This window comes from Balaenoptera musculus, chromosome 6, assembly GCF_009873245.2.
Source record: "Balaenoptera musculus isolate JJ_BM4_2016_0621 chromosome 6, mBalMus1.pri.v3, whole genome shotgun sequence".
In the NCBI taxonomy this organism is placed as follows: domain Eukaryota; kingdom Metazoa; phylum Chordata; class Mammalia; order Artiodactyla; family Balaenopteridae; genus Balaenoptera; species Balaenoptera musculus.
Genome location: NC_045790.1, coordinates 48460780 through 48480413, shown reverse-complemented (window position 1 = coordinate 48480413; position 19634 = coordinate 48460780). Strand labels below are relative to the sequence as shown.

Sequence of the window (19634 nt, the reverse complement as noted above, 5' to 3'; positions counted from 1 at the left end):
TAGTTACTTTTTGAAGAAGGGACAGTGCTGAATCGACTCATCCTGTTGGGACCAAGTGCCACACAAAATTTCCACATGAAAAAGGCTCATTTTGATTCTCATGAAAGACATTCTAAATTAGAATTAAATAATTATTTTAAACATGGAATAAAATGTAGAGCATTAAAGAATGACTTTTTTAAGCACAAGAGTGAGACAGAGAGAGATAAGGGGAAAATGAGAACTCGGGACTTAGGAGATGCACAGGGATGGCGTGTCTTCTAACTCCTTTTCTCCCCGTGCAAAGCAAGACCACCACTAACCATCTGTGGTGCACGGACTCCAGTTCTAGCCCCTAGGTTTTCGGCATCCAGTTTGACCCACAGATTAGGGTAGTGAGCATCTGAGGATAGCTTCACACACCGTGTCCGCAGGTTCGTATAGCTTCCTTTTTAATGGCCAAGTTCATTGGTATCAAGTTTTGTTTCCCGAAAGAAACTCTTACGATAATATGTCGTGGAACGTGAAAAGCAGCCCAGCAGTGCATTTGCACTTCGTTCCCTTGGGTGTTCTCAGAATTTGTTATTCCTCTGGAGGTCTTTGGAAAAAGCCCTAGAAATGGCGAAGTATTTTAACCGGCTCCGTAGGGACCCCCTCCTGCACTATGCCTCCCGTGAGTACTGAAAGGCTCACTTGAAGTGAAGGAGGAAATCAGTGTTCCAGTACTCCGTGAAGCCCCGGCTGAGGCTCTCAATCTGCCGGGCTTGTCCAATTCATGGTCATTTTCAGACCCATGGTCTAAAGGACCCGGAGTCCTTCTGGCGTGAATTGCTGCCATGGTTTTATGTCTGTTCTCTTGTAAAGAGCTCAGAGTGTCCTTTTGGATGACCAAAACAAGAGAGAGAGAGATAAGCAGATGGACTGTCTTACTTCAGAATTCTTTGCCCCTGAGTCCGTATTTGAAAGGCAGCAGGTACTCAGAGAAATACAGTAACCTGTTCTGACTTAGCAGCACTCTTTGGTTTTTTGAAAATCAAAGGCAAAGCTTCATGAGCCTAATACAAGTGTAATTGTCCTTAAGAACTCTGGCATTTAATATACACATTTATCAGATTTTCTTATAACGGTTCACTAACACGAAGGATGAATCTGATTGTGTCACCAGAAGGATCTGTTTGCTTAGAGAGGAGATGTGAAGAATTTTTAATTTAAATTGATGTATTTACCAGATCCTTTTTATTCTTAATGAGAGATGAATGAATATACCTTCCTCTTTTAAAGATTTATGTAAGCAGGGGGGATAAAAGCCAACAAATGGCTAAAGCCTGGAAAGAGAGCTTTTAATTTTCCATGGCAATTCCACTCTTCTAAGGTTGTTAAATTATGGTAATAGAAACTAAGATAACATTAGGATGTTAAGTATTGGAAGAGTTTGGATGGTTTGTTATGTGTTAATTGGAGACCGATAAAGTATGCTTCAAGCCTATACTAATCTCATTATAAGTGAATTAAAATAAATCACAAATGATAGCTTGATGTTGAGGTGATTTCCTTTTTTGAGAAAAGGAACTAAGTCAAAATTAATAAATGACTGGTTAGGAGTAAAGAGCTGATATAAATAAGGAAATTTCTGTACAAATTTGGTTTAAACTATATTTTTATTTATATTTTGTTCTTTTATACTTGAACCAGTTTCTGATTCATTAATTGGTACAATATTTAACTCACTAAATATAGTCCTGTAACTGTTTCATAGTTTTCATTGAGCAGATGCATTTACTTAAATCCTTTGTTATTGGTGGCCTATAACTTTCCTCAGAAACCATTTTGGACTGAAATTTCTAATGTTTGTTTTCATTTCCAGAGGTGAATTTTATTTTGTTAAAATATGAAGAAAATCTTTCAGCTGTTTTATATTAACTGTTTTTTTAAGAATTTTTTTAAAAAACAGAAGAAAATATTTTTTACTGCATAATTCTCAGATGAGGCTTTTATGCCCAGATAAATGCCTTCAGTGAAGAAATTCATGCTTGGCAAGAATTAGAATCCTTGCAGTGGAATAGTCACTTTGTTACTTAAGTAAAATTGATATTCCGATTTAACAAACTTGAACTTTCAAGAAATACAAGCTTTTCTGCACTGAAGTTCTTTCACATTACATTCTACTGCCAAGTGTGGTTCTCTTGGAGATGTTCCCAACGTACAGTATGTATCTAGATGTCATTTACTTACTGGCTTTACCAGAATTGAGAAGCAGGTTATGTACTGATGTGGAAAATAAGGTGCAGTTAACCCCCAGGCTCAGCCTCCAAGGTTTAATCTAGTGTTAGGATTTTCCACGTCTTGAGTACATCTTGTTCCTTTTGTATTATTATTGTTGTTGTATATGCTTTAGAGTTAGACACACCTGGGTTCCAATCCCTGGTTCTCTCTTTCCTGAGTAGGTATATGGCTTTCAGCCTCCTAGTCTTTCTCAACCTCAGTTTTCTTATCTATTAAGTGGGAATAATGAAGCCTTTCAGTTGTTGGAAAATTAGAGATAATGTGCACAGAATACCTAATACTGGACCAGATACCTATAGCAGACACTCAGTATATAGTAGACATTAATATTAATATTATTGTCCACAATTTGATAGTGTCTTTTAATAACAAGGACTTTTCCAAACTCAAACATTACCACTTTACTATCATATTTCACTCAAATTAAATAAGCTCTCACTCAAAAAGTAATACAATACAGTGAAGGGAAGACTTAACTCAGGAGCAGAATTAAATTATTTGCAAATCAGTATTAGGTGTTAGATAATTACAGAATGTACTTTGGAAATGGAGGCAAATGTTTTTTTCTTTGCTATGTTTTGTGTTTGTTTGTTTTCTTAATAGTTTTATTTCTGCAGGAACCACTGATCAAAAAGTGGCTGAAGTCCAACTGAGATTGAAAGTAACAATATTTCTTTATATAGAATATGATACATTTATCTAAAATGAGGGTGATTTTGTAGTTTTGAAAAGTGCCAGCATTTGAAAGACAGCAAATCAGTGTGGGAACAGCAACTTGAAAGGGTGTACCTGTCTGCCTTATGATTGCCCATATAAACTTGGATTCTCTGAGATTGGGAGACTGGTGAGTGGGATAGAATTTTTTTGAAGACATCAAATTGTAGACGGCAGGAACAAAGAGTCACATTTCCTGGGAATCAGAGAGTCTTCTTAAGGCTTATCTCGAGTGAGCGGTAACAGACAGACTCGGGATGACGATACTCCCCCGGAAGTCCAGCTCAGCTTTTTTTTTTTTTGCTGGGGGTGGTGGTGAGTATAGCTGCTTTACAATGTTGTGTTAGTTTCTGTTGTACAACGAAGTGAATCAGCTATATGTATACATATATCCCCTCCCTCTTGGACCTCCCTCTCACCCCCTCCCCCATCCCACCCATCTAGGTCATCACAGAGCACCGAGCTGAGCTCCCTGTGCTATACAGCAGGTTCCCTCTAGCTATCTGTTTTACACATGGTAGTGTATACATGTCAATCCTAATCTCCCAATTCATCCCACCCTTCCCATCCCCCACTGTGTCCACACGTCTGTTCTCTATGTCTGTGTCTCTATTCCTGCCCTGCAAATAGGTTCATCTGTACCACTTTTTTAGATTCCACATATATGCGTTATTATATGATATTTGTTCTTCTCTTTCTGATATACTTCACTCTGTATGACAGACTCTAGGTCCATCCACATCTCTACAAATGACCCAATTTCGTTCTTTTTTATGGCTGAGTAATATTCCATTGTATATATGTACCACATCTTCTTTATCCATTCCTCTGTTGATGGACATTTAGGTTGTTTCCATGGCCTGGCTATTGTAAATAGTGCTGCAATGAACAATGGGGTGCATGTGTCTTTGGGAAATATGGTTTTCTCAGGGGATATGCCCAGTAATGGGATTGGTGAGTCATACTGTAGTTCTATTTTTAGTTTTTTAAGGAACCGCCATATTGTCCTCCATAGTGGCTGTATCAATTTACTTTCCCACCAAAAGTGCAAGAGGGTTCCCTTTTCTCCACACTCTCTCCAGCATTTATTGTTTGTAGATGTTTTGATGATGGCCATTCTGACCAGTGTGATACCTCATTGTAGTTTTGATTTTCATTTTTCTAATAATTAGTGATGTTGAGCATCTTTTCATGTGCTTCTTGGCCATCTGTATGTCTTCTTTGGAGAAATGTCTATTTAGGTCTTCCACCCAGTTTTTGATTGGGTTGTTTGTTTTTTTTTATATTGAGCTGCATTAGCTATTTATATATTTTGGAAATTAGTCCAAATATTTTCTCCAATTCTGAGGGTTGTCTTTTCATCTTCTTTATGCTTTCCTTTGCTGTGCAAAAGCTTTTAAGTTTCTTTAGGTCCCATTTGTGTATTTTTGTTTTTATTTTCATTACTCTAAGAGGTGGATCAAAAAAGATTTTGCTGTGATTTATGTCAAAGAGTGTTTTTTCATATGTTTTCCTCTTAAGAGTTTTATAGTGTCAGGCCTTACATTTAGGTCTTTAATCCATTTTGAGTTTATTTTTGTGTATGGTGTTAGGGAGTGTTCTAATTTCATTCTTTTACATGTAACTGTCCAGTTTTCCCAGCAGCACTTATTGAAGAGACTGTCTTTTCTCCATTGTATATCGTTGCCTCCTTTGTCATAGATTAGCTGACCATGGGTGTGTGGGTTTATATCTGGGCTTTCTATCCTGTTCCATTGATCTATATTTCTGTTTTTGTGCCAGTACCATGCTGTCTTGATTACTGTAGCTTTGTAATATAGTCTGAAGTCAGAGAGCCTGATTCCTCCAGCTCCGTTTTTCTTTCTCAAGATTGCTTTGGCTACTCGGGGTCTTTTGTGTTTCCATACAAATTGTAAAATGTTTTGTTCTAGTTCTGTGAAAAATGCCATTGGTAGTTTGATAGGGATTGCACTGAATCTGTAGATTGCTTTGGGTAGTATTTTCATTTTCACAATATTGATTCTTCCAATCCAAGAACATGGTGTATCTCTCCATCTGTTTGTGTCATCTTTGACTTCTTTCATCAGTGTTTTATAGTTTTCTGCATACAGGTCTTTTGCCTCCTTAGGTAGGTTTATTCCTAGGTGTTTTATTCTTTTTGTTTTGGTGGTAAATGGGATTATTTCCTTAATTTCTCTTTTTGATCTTTCATTGTTAGTATATAGGAATGCAAGAGATTTCTGTGCATTTATTTTTCACCCTGCAACTTTACCAAATTCATTGATTAACTCTACTAGTTTTCTGGTGGCATCTTTAGGATTTTCTATGTATAGTATCATGTCATCTGCAAACAGTGACGGTTTTACTTCTTCTTTTCCAATTTGGATTCCTTTTATTTCTTTTTCTTCTATGATTGCCATGGCTAGGTCTTCCAAAACTATGTTGGATAATAGTGGTGAGAGTGGGCATCCTTGTCTTGTTCCTGATCTTAGAGGAAATGCTTTCAGTTTTTCACCATTGTGAACGATGTTTGCTGTGGGTTTCTCATATGTGGCCTTCATTATGTTGAGGTAGGTTCCCTCTATGCCCACTTTCTGGAGGGTTTTTATCATAAATGGGTGTTGAATTTTGTCAAAAGCTTTTTCTGCATCTATTGAGATGATCATATGGTTTTTATTCTTTAATTTGTTAATATGGTGTATCACATTGATTGATTTGCTTATATTGAAGAATCTTTGCATCTCTGGGATAAATCCCACTTGATCATGGTGTATGATCCTTTTAATGTGTTGTTGGATTCTGTTTGCTAGAATTTTGTTGAGGACTTTTGTGTCTATGTTCATCAGTGATATTGGTCTGCAATTTTCTTTTTTGTGATATCTTTGTCTGGTTTTGGTATCAGGGTGATGGTGGCCTTGTAGAGCGAGTTTGGCAGTTTTCCTCCCTCTGCAATTTTTTGGGAAGACTTTGAGAAGGATAGGTGTTACCTCTTCTCTAAATGTTTGTTAGAATTCACTTGTGAAGCCATCTGGTCCTGGACTTTTATTTCATGGAAGATTTTTGATAACACTTTCAATTTCATTACTTGCAATTGGTCTGTTTATATTTTCTCATTCTTCCTGGCTGAGTCTTGGAAAGTTGTACCTTTCCAAGAATTGTCCATTTCCTCCAGGTTGTCCATTTTATTTGCATATAGTTGCTTGTAGTAGTCTCTCGCGATCCTTTGTATTTCTGCTGTGTCAGTTGTAATTTCTCCTTTTTCATTTCTAATTTTATTGATTTGAGTCCTCTCCGTTTTTTTCTTGATGAGTCTGGCTAAAGGTTTATCAATTTTGTTTATCTTCTCAAAGAACCAGCTTTTAGTTTTATTATCTTTGCTATTGTTTTCCTTGTTTCTATTTCATTTATTTCTGCTCTGATCTTTATGATTTCTTTCCCTTCAGTTATTTTGTTGTTTGTCGTCTTCTTTCTCTAGTTCCTTTAAGTGTAAGGTTAGTTTTTTTTTTTTTTTTTGAGATTTTTCTTGTTTCTTGAGGTGAGATTGAATTGCTACAAACTTCCCTCTTAGAACTGCTTTTTCTGCGTCTCATAGGTTTTGGGTTGTCGTGTTTTCATTGTCATTTTTTTCAATGTATTTTTTTATTTCCTCTTTGATGTCTTCAGTGATTTCTTGGTTATTTAGTAGCGTATTGTTTAGCCTCCATGTGTTTGTGTATTTTACAGTTTTTTTTTCCTGTAATTGATTTCTAATCTCATAGCATTGTGGTCAGAAAAGATGCTTGATACAATTTCAATTTTCTTAAATTTTCCGAGGCTTGATTTGTGCCACAAGATGTGATCTATCCTGGAGAGTGTTCCATGTGCATGTGAGAAGAACCGCCACTTTCAGGTGGAAAGTCCTAAAAACATCAATTAAATCTATCTGGTCTTATGTGTCATTTAAAGCTTGTGTTTCCTTATTTATTTTCTGTCTGGATGCTCTGTCCATTGGTGTAAGTGGGATGTTAAAGTCCCCCATTTTTATTATGTTACTGTAGATTTCCCCTTTTATGGCTGTTAGCTTTTGCCTTATGTATTGAGATGCTCCTATATTGGGTGTATAAATATTTATGATTGTTATATCTTCTTCTTGGATTGATGCTTTGATCATTATATAGTGTCTTTTTTGTCTCTTGCAACAATCTTTATTTTAAAATCTATCTTGTCTTATGTCAGTATTGCTACTCCAGCTTTCTTTTGATTTCCATTTTCATGGAATATCTTTTTCCATCCCTTCACTTTTAGTCTGTATGTGTCCCTAGGTCTGAAGTGGGTCTCCTATAGACAGCGTATAGACGGGTCTTGTTTTTGTATCCATTCAGCCAGTCTGTGTGTTTTGGTTGGAGCAGTTTAATGCATGTACATTAAAGGTAATTATCAATATGTATGTTCCTATTACCATTTTGTTAATTGTTTTGGGTTTGTTTTTGTGGGTCTTTTTCTTCTCTTGTGTTTCCTGCCTAGAGAAGTTCCTTTAGCATTTCTTGTAAAGTTGGTTTGGTGGTATTGAGTTCTCTTAGCTTTTGCTTTTCTGTAAAGCTTTTGATTTCTCCATCGAATCTGAATGAGATCCTTGCTGGGAGAGTAATCTTGGTTGTGGGTTTTTTCCTTTCATCACTTTATATATGTCCTGCCACTCCCTTCTGGCCTGCAGAGTTTCTGCTGAAAAATCAGCTGATAACCTTATGGGGATTCCCTTGTATGTTATTTGTTGTTTTTCCCTTGGTGCTTTTAATATTTTTCTTTGTATTTAATTTTTGTTAGTTTGATTAATATGTGTCTTGGCATGTTTCTCCTTGAGTTTATCCTGCCTGGGACTCTGCAGTTCATGGACTTGGATGGGTATTTCCCTTTTCATGTTAGGGAATTTTTCGACTATAATCTCTACAAATATTTTCTCAGACCCTTTCTCTTTCTATTCTTCTTCTGGGGCCCCTATAGTTCGAATGTTGGTGCGTTTAATGTTGTCCCAGAGATCTCTGAGACTGTCATCATTTCTTTTCACTCTTTTTTCTTTATTCTGCTCTTCAGCAGTTATTTCCACCATTCTGTCTTCCAGCTCACTTATTTGTTCTTCTGCTTCAGTTATTCTGCTATTGATTCCTTCTAGTGTATTTTTCATTTCAGTTATTGTGCTGTTCCTCACTGTTTGTTTGTTCTTTAGTTCTTCTAGGTCCTTATTAATCATTTCTTGTATTTTCTCACTCTGTGCCTCCATTCTACTTCCAAGATTTTGGATCATCTTTACTATCATTACTCTGACTCCTTTTTCAGGTAGGTTGCCTATTTCCTCTTCATTTATTTGGTCTTGTATTTGATCTTTACTCCTTTGTCTGTAACATATTTTTTTTGTCTTACTTTTTTGATGAGTGGGGCTGTGTTCCTGTCTTACTGCTTGTTTGGCCTGAGGCGTCCAGCACTGGAGTTTGCAGGCAGTTGGGTAGAGTGGGGTCTTGGTGCCGAGATGAGGACCTCTGGGAGACCTCACACTGATCAGTATTCCCTGGGGTCTGAGGTTCTCTGTTAATCCCGTGGTTTGGACTCCATGCTCCCACCACAGGAGCTCAGGTCCAACCCCTGGCCTGGAAACCAAGATTCCGCAAGCTGTGCAGCATGGCAAAAAAAAAGAAACGCAACAAACAAAAAGGAGCAGAACGATAACAAAGAATAAAAATAAAATAAAATTAGAAAAATAAAAAATGTATTACAAAAAATAAAAATATAAGTGAAAGAACAGAAAAAGGCAAAACAGAACCACAACAGCAAAAGAAAAACCCCGAAAAGGCCTTGGTGGGGGTCGGAGGGGTAAGCAAGGGAGAGCGGGGCTGAGGATCAGGAACTGTGCAGCCAGAAAAGGCCCTGGGGGTGGGGTGGGGGGCGGGGCTTAGGCTCAGCATGGCCAGAGGGGGCCCTGGAGGATGGCAGTTCAGGCCCGGGACCTCAGCAGGCTTGCCAGGCCCGAGTTGTGGGGGGAAACACTATCCACATTCCCCTCTGATCCCCTGATCCCCCGATCCCCCGAAGGTCTCTCCCTGTCCCTGCTAATCCCCAGTCTGTGGGTGGGCCCCTCCTAGCATGGGAACCCCTCTCCTCCCCCACCGCCGTTTGTTTTTGTTTTGTTTTTGCTAAATGAGAAGCATTTAATTCAATCTTTTACATTATATACTTACTTTTCCTACTACCCAAGGATGCATTTTTAAATTATTGAACTATAGTTGATTTACAATATTGTGTTAGTTTCAGGCATACATCAAAGTGATTCAGATATCTGTATCTATATATCTATATATCTGTATCTATCTATCTATATATATGAATTCTTTTTCAGATTCTTTTCCATTGTACGTTATTACAAGCTACTGAATATAACTCCCTGTGCTATACAGTAAAACCTTGTTATCTATTTTATATATAGTAGTATGTATATGTTAATCCCAAACTCATAATTTGTCCTGCTCCGCCTTTCCCCTTTGGTAACCGTAAGTTTGTTTTCTATATTTGTGAGTCTGTTTCTGTTTTGTAAATAAGTTTAATTATATTATTTTTTTAGATACCATATATAAGTGCTATCATATACTATTTGTCTTTATTTGACTTACTTCACTTAGTATGATAATCTCTAGGTCCATCTCAAGGATGCTTTTAGAACATACGTAGTAGGTATTCATAGTTTAAAATATCTGGGAAAAGGCTCATTTAAATTATCGAACTAGATGTTTTTCTGCTTTTTAATTTTTTTAGTAAGCCTTATCTCTAATAACCCCATTGACGTTTGGATAGAACTTTCGTGAGTTATCTCAGTTGGTGATAACAACTTTAGGCACTGCCATTTCCATATACAGTGATATCCAGTTGACAGATGAGGAGGCAAAAACCCTGAGAGGACAAGAGGCTTATGCAAGCGGAAGAGCAAAGTCTATGACTCAGATTGTCAAACTCCTAATTCAGATGTGTTTCCATTATTCCTTTCAGGGAGATAAGGTTAGGAAAAGAAAATAAAAGGAGGGTGAAAAACAGCATTTTAAGGTCTTCATGATTAATGCCAGAGTTCACTTTTTTAAGGCAATAAGTCATCATTGGATCTCCTTTGTTTTAAAACCTTCAGTGGTTCCCCTCTGCCTATTGCAAAGTTCACAGTTAGAAGGCTTTTTTTTATCTCTTTCAGTTCCCCACATACACCCAAAACTACAAAACCAAACCTCTTGAAAATGTACAAACACACCTTATCTTTTCATTCCTCTATGCCTTTGCCTATGGTTTCTTCTCCACATATCCTTCACCCTCTTTTAATATCTATTATATTTTTACATCTATTACATAATTAATTTATTTGTTAAATGTCTATATAATGCTTACTATGTGTGAGGCACTGTTTGAAGTTCTTCACAAATGTTAACTCAGTTACTCCTCATAATAATCCCAGGAGATAAGTAATATTATCCCATTTTACAGATGACAAAGCTGAGGTATAGAAACTAAGGAATCAGGATCCCAGAAAGAAGATTCTGCATTCAAACTGGGTACTCTCAACCACTACAGTATGTCACATATGCACTAGGAATTTCAAAATTGAAAAACATATCACATTCAGCCAACACTGATATCTACATGGCATGCTACCAAAGGCCTCCAGGCCATAGCATTAATTACTTTGTAAATTTACCATCAACAGGAGCCTAGCTCTCATCTTTTTAAACTCAGAAACCTGATATTTTTCAGCAATCACACCAAGAACAAATCCTTCTCTTGGAGGTGGACTCGCAATGACAAGTCATTAACCTGTGAGGTTAATATTTCAAGTTAAAATGCCAATTTATTAACTTACAGTGAAAAGTAGAACTGTCCATAACATGGACCATTCCCATGTCAGCATGACCAGCGCCTCTGCCTCTTAGCAGTCATGTAAAAACAGACCACTCTTGGCAAATTGCTTTGATCAACATGGCATTGAAATGAGGGATATTTCTGGGATGAGCAAAAAATTCACTGGCATCAACTAGGTTAGTGTGAGGCATCTGGACTGTGATAGCAACAGCCTAGCCAAAGGGATCGGGAGGACGTGAAGTTCATTGGCCCTTAGCCTGGGACATTGCTGGGCTGGGCACTGGCAACTTAGTATCTCTTCCATTCTCCTTTTTTTCCTCTGATTTTGGCCAGCCCTTTTTTTCCTTTGTTACATTCTACTGTTGAGTGCATATTTATATAGTCAATCTGGTTACAGTCAAGTCTTCAAGCCTGGGCCCTTTCTATCTCTCTAAGATAGCCTTTGTGTAATTGTATTTTCAGATGACATTTTTCTTTTTGATGACGTTCTTGAGACCTAACACAAATACTATCTAGCATTTTTTACACTGAATTATATGAATAATTTTCTTAATAACGAAGACCAAGTCATGCTCATTCTTCTTTGTATTCCCAGAAGTAAATGTATTGCCCAGTATATAATAGGAGCTCAATGGGAGTGTGCTGAACAAACAAGTGAATTAGGGGGCAGTAAAGCACCATGGTTATGAGTGTAAGCTCTGAATGGCTCGGTTTCAAATCTCAGCTCTACTACTTAATAGTTGTGTGATTTTGGCAAGTTACTTAACCTCCCTAAGCTTCCATTTTCTCTTCTGTAAAATGGGTATAATGATAGTACTCTGTCTCCCAGTGTTCTTGGGAAGAGTAAATAAATTAATACATATAACAAACTTAGAAAGATACCTGGAATTCCATCACTATTAGTTATTAGTATGATCATTCTCTCAGAATTTCATATTTTACTTGTTTTTTTATAAGTGTGACTTATTTTGAAAGAGCAGAGTACTGCTGTTCTTAAGTGTCATCATTGAACAGTTAATAAAAAATTGATTGTTTTTGTTCACAAAAGTTCAGTAAAATGGAAACTCCCATATATTGCTGGTGGGAGTATGCAATGGTACAACCTTTATGGAATGCAATTTGGCAATATTTATCAAGAGCCTTATAAAAGTTCATTCCCTTTAGCGCTATAATTCCCCTTCTAGAAACTTATCTCTCCTAAAGACATAGTGAGAAACTTGGATAAAACATATGCATGGACATGGTTTATCACACGATCACTTATCAAACCCCAAGTTAGAAACTTGGGGTTTAATGACAAGAAATGGAAGAATGATTACACAAGTTATATCATTTGATGGAATAGTATGTAGCTCTCAAAAAGATGTCTTTAAAGTTATTTAGTAGTGTGGAAAAATACCTCCAAAAATTTTTAAATTTTTATTTTAAGCTATGAAATTGTATAAGTGATGTTATTTCCTCTGCACCAGAAAGAAATTAATAAATCAAAATAATAGTGATTATCTTTAGATGAGACAGCTATGGGGGATTTTTGTTCTTTTGCGTTGTCTTTCTTTTCTAAAACCTCCACAGTGAGGATATACTTTAGAAATGAAGATAATTCTTTAAGAATTATGATTTTCATATTCTTAGATGTGTAATTTTAAAAGCCATGTTGAAAGTTAAGTCCAATTTTTATCATATTCTAAATGTAAGATCTATCATATTAGTGAAACCTATCTTTAGTTTTATACCAGAAATAATTGAGAGGATTCATTTAATATTAATATATTTCAGAAAACCTTGCATTAAATCTATTTGATTAAATAAGAACTCACTATCAGTACTTACTTTGACAACTTTTGAAGCAAAATTAATGCTTAGTTTCAACCCTCATAGAGAAATCAATTTATGTATACAACTCCTTTAGATCTTCTCAATTTAACATTTGATAGTAATTCCTCTAAGAGCATACTCAGAAGAAAAGAGAGGCTTTTATATTGGTATTGAGAGGAAATGGTTTTTATAACAAAACAGTTAAAATTTTGGGCCCTTCGTAGGTAGTAATGAGTTGTTCTTTTTTTTCTAGGAGCTGTGAGGGAAGAAATATCCGATATAGAACATGCAGTAATGTGGTAAGTATTAAGGTTCTATGATTATGATAAGGTATTTTTTTTTAATTTAATTTTATTTATTTTTTTATACAGCAGGTTTTTATTAGTCATCCATTTTATAGACATCAGTGTATACATGTCAATCCCAATCTCCCAATTCATCCCACCACCACCCCCACCCCCATGCCGCTTTCCCCCCTTGCTGTCCATACGTTTGTTCTCTGCATCTGTGTCTCAATTTCTGCCCTGCAAACCGGCTCATCTGTACCATTTTCTAGGTTCCACATATATGTGTTAATATACGATATTTGGTTTTCTTTTTCTGACTTACTTCACTCTGTATGACAGTCTCTAGATGCATCCACGACTCAACAAATGACCCAATTTCGTTCCTTTTCATGGCTGAGTAATATTCTATTATATACATGTACCACATCTTCTTTATCCATTCGTATGTAGATGGGCATTTAGGTTGCTTCCATGAGCTGGCTATTGTAAATAGTGCTGCAATGTACATTGGGGTGCCTGTGTCTTTTTGAACTATGGTTTTCTCTGGGTATATGCCCAGTAGTGGGATTGCAGGGTCATATGGTAATTCTATTTTTAGTTTTTTAAGGAACCTCCATACTGTTCTCCATAGTGGCTGTATCAATTTACATTCCCACCAACAGTGCAAGAGGGTTCCCTTTTCTCCACACCCTCTCCAGCATTTGTTGTTTGTAGATTTTCTGATGATGCCCATTCTAACTGGTGTGAGGTGATACCTCATTGTAGTTTTGATTTGCATTTCTCTAATAATTAGTGATGTTGAGCAGCTTTTCATGTGCTTTTTGGCCCTCTGTATGTCTTCTTTGGAGAAATGTCTGTTTAGGTCTTCTGCCCATTTTTGGATTGGGTTGTTTGCTTTTTAATATTGAGCTGCATGAGTTGTTTATATATTTTGGAGATGAATCCTTTATCCATTGATTCGTTTGCAAATATTTTCTCCCATTCTGAGGGTTGTCTTTTCTTCTTGTTTATGGTTTCCTTTGCTGTGCAAAAGCTTTGAAGTTTCAATAGGTCCCATTTGTTTATTTTTGTTTTTATTTCCATTACTCTAGGACGTGGATCAAAAAAGATCTTGCTGTGATTTATGTCAAAGAGTGTTCACCTGTGTTTTCCTCTAAGAGTTTTATAGTGTCTGGTCTTACATTTAGGTCTCGAATCCATTTTGAGTTTATTTTTGTGTATGGTGTTAGAGAGTGTTCTAATTTCCTTCCTTTACATGTAGCTGTCCAGTTTTCCCAGCACCACTTATTGAAGAGACTGTCTTTTCTCCATTGTATATCGTTGCCTCCTTTGTCATAGATTAGCTGACCATGGGTGTGTGGGTTTACATCTGGGCTTTCTATCTCTTTCCATTGATCTGTATTTCTGTTTTTGTGCCAGTACCATATTGTCTTGATTACTGTAGCTTTGTAGTATAGTCTGAAGTCAGGGAGTCTGATTCCTCCAGCTCTGCTTTTTTCCCTCAAGACTGCTTGGGCTATTCGGGGTCTTTTGTGTCTCCATACAAATTTTAAAATTCTTTGTTCTAGTTCTGTAAAAAATGCCATTGGTAATTTGACAGGGATTGCATTGAATCTGTAGATTGCTTTGGATAGTACAGTCATTTTCACAACATTGATTCTTCCAATCCAAGAACATGGTATATCTCTCCATCTGTTGGTATCATCTTTAATTTCTTTCATCAGGGTCTTATAGTTTTCTGCATACAGTTCTTTTCTCTCCTTAGGTAGGTTTACTCCTAGGTATTTTTTTCTTTTTGTTGCAATGGTAAATGGAAGTGTTTCTTTAATTTCTCTTTCAGATTTTTGTCGTTAGTGTATAGGAACGCAAGAGATTTCTGTGCATTAATTTTGTATCCTGCTACTTTACCGGATTCATTAATTAGCTCTAGTAGTTTTCTGGTAGCATCTTTAGGATTCTCTATGTATAGTATCATGTCATCTGGAAAGAGTGACAGTTTTAATTCTTCTTTTCCAATTTGTATTCCTTTCATTTCTTTTTCGTCTCTGATTGCCATGGCTAGGACTTCCAAAACTATGTTGAATAATAGTGGTGCGACTGGACATCCTTGTCTTGTTCCTCATCTTAGAGGAAATGATTTCATTTTTTCACCATTAAGAATGACGTTTGCTGTGGGTTTGTTGTATATGGCCTTTATTATGTTGAGGTAGGTTCCCTCTAGGCCCACTTTCTGGAGAGTTTTTATCATAAATGGGTATTGAATTTTGTCAAAAGGTTTCTCTGCATCTATTGGGATGATCATATGGTTTTTCTTCTTCAGTTTGTTAATATGGTGTATTACATTGATTGATTTGCATATATTGAAGAATCCTTGCATCCCTGGGATAAACCCCACTTGATCATGGTGTATGACACTTTTAATGTGTTGTTGGATTATGTTTGCAGGTATTTTGTTGAGGAGTTTTGCATCTATATTCATGAGTGATATTGGCCTGTAATTTTCTTTTTTTGTAGTATCTTTGTCTGGTTTTGGTATCAGGGTGATGGTGGCCTCATAGAATGAGTTTGGGAGTGTTCCTTCCTCCGCAGTTTTTTGGAAGAGTTTGAGAAGGATGGGTGTTAGCTCTTCTCTAAATGTTTGATAGAATTCACCTGTGAAGCCATCTGGTCCTGGACTTCTGTTTGTTGGAAGAATTTTAGTCACAGTTTCAATTTCATTACTTGTGATTGGTCTGTTCATATTTTCTATTTCTCCCTGGTTCAGTCTTAGAAGGTTATACCTTTCTAAGAATTTGTCCATTTCTTTCAGGTTGTCGATTATATTGGCATAGGGTTGCTTGTAGTTGTCTCTTAGGATGCTTTGTATTTCTGCGGTGTCTGTTGTAACTTCTCCTTTTTCATTTCTGATTTTATTGATTTGAGTCCTCTCCCTCTTTTCCTTGATGAGTCTGGCTAATGGTTTATCAATTTTGTTAATCTTCTCAAAGAACCAGCTTTTAGTTTTATTGATCTTTTCTATTGTTTTCTTTGTTTCTATTTCATTTATTTCTGCTCTGATGTTTATGATTTCTTTCCTTCTGCTAACTTTGGGTTTTGTTTGTTCTTCTTTCTCTAGTTCCTTTAGGTATGAGGTTAGATTATTTATTTGAGATTTTTCTTGTTTTTTGAGGTAGGCTTGTAAAGCTACAAACTTCCCTCTTAGAACTGCTTTTGCTGCATCCTATAGGTTTTGGATCGTCGTGTTTTCATTGTCATTTGTCTCTAGGTAGTTTTTTATTTCCTCTTTGATTTGTTCAGTGATCACTTGGTTATTTAGTAACGTATTGTTTAGCCTCTATGTGTTTGTGTTTTTTACGTTTTTTCCCCTGTAGTTGATTTCTAATCTCATACCGTTGTGGTCAGAAAAGATGCTTGATATGATTTCAATTTTCTTAAATTTACTGAGGCTTAATTTGTGACCCAAGATGTGATCTAGCCTGGAGAATGTTCTGTGTGCACTTGAGAAGAAAGTGTAATCTGCTGTTTTTGGATGGAATGTCCTATAAATATCAATTAAATCTATCTGGTCTTTTGTGTCATTTAAAGCTTCTGTTTCCTTATTTATTTTCATTTTGGATGATCTGTCCATTGTTGTAAGTGAGGTGTTAAAGTCCCCCACTATTAATTTTTTTCTGTCAATTTCCTCTTTTATAGCTGTGAGCAGTTACCTTATGTATTGAGGTGCTCCTATGTTGGGTGCATATGTATTTATAATTGTTATATCTTCTTGGATTGATCCCCTGATCATTATGTAGTGTCCTTCCTTGTCTCTTGTAACATTCTTTATTTTAAAGTCTATTTTATCTGATATGAGTATAGCTACTCCAGCTTTCTTTTGATTTCCATTTGCATGGAATATCTTTTTCCATCCCCTCACTTTCAGTTTGTATGTGTCCCTAGGTCTGAAGTGGGTCTCTTGTAGACAGCATATATATGGGTCTTGTTTTTGTATCCATTCAGCAAGCCTGTGTCTTTTGGTTGGAGCATTTAATCCATTCACATTTAGAGTAATTATCTATACGTATGTTCCTATGACCATTTTCTTAATTGTTTTGGGTTTGTTTTTGTAGGTCCTTTTCTTCTCTTGTGTTTCCCACTTAGAGAAGTTCCTTTAGCATTTGTTGTAGAGCTGGGTTTGGTGGTGCTGAATTCTCTTAGCTTTTGCTTGTCTGTGAAGCTTTTGATTTCTCCATCAAATCTGAATGAGCTCCTTGCCGGGTAGAGTAATCTTGGTTGTAGGTTCTTCCCTTTCATCACTTTAAGTATATCATGCCACTCCCTTCTGGCTTGCAGAGTTTCTGCTGAGAAATCAGCTGCTAACCTTATGGGAGTTCCCTTGTGTGTTATTTGTCATTTTTCCCTTGCTGCTTTCAATAATTTTTCTTTGTCTTTATTTTTTTCCAGTTTGATTACTATGTGTCTTGGCATGTTTCTCCTTGGGTTTATCGTGTGTTGGACTCTCTGCGCTTCCTGGACTTGGGTGGCTATTTCCTTTTCCATGTTAGGGAAGTTTTCGACTATAATCTCTTTAAATATTTTCTTGGGTACTTTCTCTCTCTCTTCTCCTTCTGGGACCCCTATAATGCGAATGTTGTTGCGTTTAATGTTGTCCCAGAGGTCTCTTAGGCTGTCTTCATTTCTTTTCATTTTTTCTTTTCATTTTTTCTTTATTCTGTTCCCCAGCAGTGAATTCCACCATTCTGTCTTCCAGGTCACTTATCTGTTCATCTGCCTCAGTTATTCTGCTATTGATTCCTTCTAGTGTAGTTTTCATTTCAATTATTATATTGTTTATCTCTGTTTGTTTGTTCTTTAATTCTTCTCCGTCTTTGTTAAACATTTCTTGCATCTTCTCGATCTTTGCATCTATTCTTTTTCTGAGATCCTGGATCATCTTCACTATCATTATTCTGAATTCTTTTTCTGGAAGGTTGCCTATCTCCACTTCATTTAGTTGTTTTTTCTTGGTTTTATCTTGTTCCTTCATCTGGTACATAGCCCTCTGCCTTTTCATCTTGTCTATCTTTCTGTGAATGTGGTTTTTGTTCCACAGGCCACAGGATTGTAATTCTTCTTGCTTCTGCTGTCTGCCCTCTGGTGGATGAGGGTATCCTGCTAGTATTGGAGGGTCTCCTGCAGAGGTGGAGGGTGGTTGTCTCTCATCGTGAGGACAAGGACACTGGCAGTAGAAGTTCTGGGAAGTACTTCTTGGCATGAGCCCTCCCAGAGTCCGCCATTAGCCCCACCAAGGAGGCCGGGTGATAAGGTATTTTTTTAAGCACTGACTAATGCTAAGGAGTTCCACGTATCCTGAGCAGAAATCAACCAATTAGTATTTCACCAAGAGTTATTTATTTCACAGTGTATGGATTATGCACATCAAAAAAATAGGTATTTTTAATGTTCCTCAATACAAACTTCAATCATTTGGCCAGATTGAAACTTCAGAATAAGGACTCTCTCTGTTTCCTCTCTGCTTTCTGGCTTTTCACATCCAGGTCTCTTGAGAACAAATAAGAGGAATGATAAAAGGGAAACCACTTGGGTATCATGAAATAAATATCAGTTAATCAAACTCAGATTTGACAAATTCATTTGTTTAGCAAATACTATTCAATGCCAACTGTGTGAGGCACGGCACTACTACAAGGATAAATAGCATGTGGTCACTGTCTTAAAACATCTGTTTTACGGTAATGGATGTAGAAAGAGAAGACAGATGTGCATGTAACCACATCCTAGGGCAAAATATGACAAACGTAGTAAGAAAGGGATAAAGTTCTTGTGGGTTAAAAGCAGAGAGAAATCTGAAGGGCCTTCAAGGAGGAGGTGATTTGAGGTAGGGCTAAGAAGGCTAGGAGCGCTGTGACTGGCTCAGATTGGGTGGGAGCAGATGACAACCAGTCCAAATGGAGGAGACATAATGGGCAACTTTGAAGACAAGAATGTTGAAGGTCTTTTTTGAACATGAATTTGGGTAGGATTGTGCTTAGCGGTATGGAAGAGAAGAGTTGAAAGATATTTTGAGGTTACACCATGACCAGATTTGAATGTTAAGCTTCTGAGTTTATATTAGTTCAGTGAATAATGGAGGGTCACCAGAGATTGTGGAACAAGAGAAGGATATTGTAGAGTTCCACTTTAGGAAGTTTAATTCTGTGGTGATATGAGGGATGCACTGGAACAGGAAACAGGTGGGGAGCAAGAAGTAATGAGGGCTGAAACCAGGAGGAAATAGATATAGGAGAGATCAAAATTAAGGTCACTGTGCACAACTTAACAAGTGATTTAAATGAGAGTGATGAGTTGAAATGGGAATAAAGCAAACAGAGGCATATGCATGTTTAGAGCTCTAGCACTTCCTGATCCCTCTGTTGGAAAAGCTCTTTCTTTGATATATGCATGATGGGCATCTTCCTTATTCCGATCTCAGCTCAGATACCATTTCCTCAAAGAGGTTTCCTTGACCACCTTATCTAATGTGGTGGTCCCATTGCCTGGCCCCATTCCTCACAATAGTCAATCAACCACATTTTACTTTTTTTTTAAAGACTTATCTCTACCAGAATTTATCTTATTTGATTACTTGTTGGTGTTCTGCTTTCCCACGCTCGAATGTAAACTCCATGAGGATAGAGCCTCATTCACCTTGTC

The 19634-nt window shown here is 36.8% G+C and overlaps 1 protein-coding gene across 2 annotated transcripts in view; it reads left to right on the top strand.

Moving 5' to 3' along the window:
- ADAMTSL1 (ADAMTS like 1) overlaps positions 1-19634 on the top strand; it is a 1026618-nt gene that overhangs the window by 601148 nt on the left and 405836 nt on the right. For both annotated transcript variants that reach the window (XM_036856350.1, XM_036856351.1), the window contains one exon: positions 12908-12953. In XM_036856350.1, coding sequence (XP_036712245.1) covers positions 12908-12953 — 46 coding nt within the window. The remainder of the gene's footprint in view (positions 1-12907; positions 12954-19634) is intronic.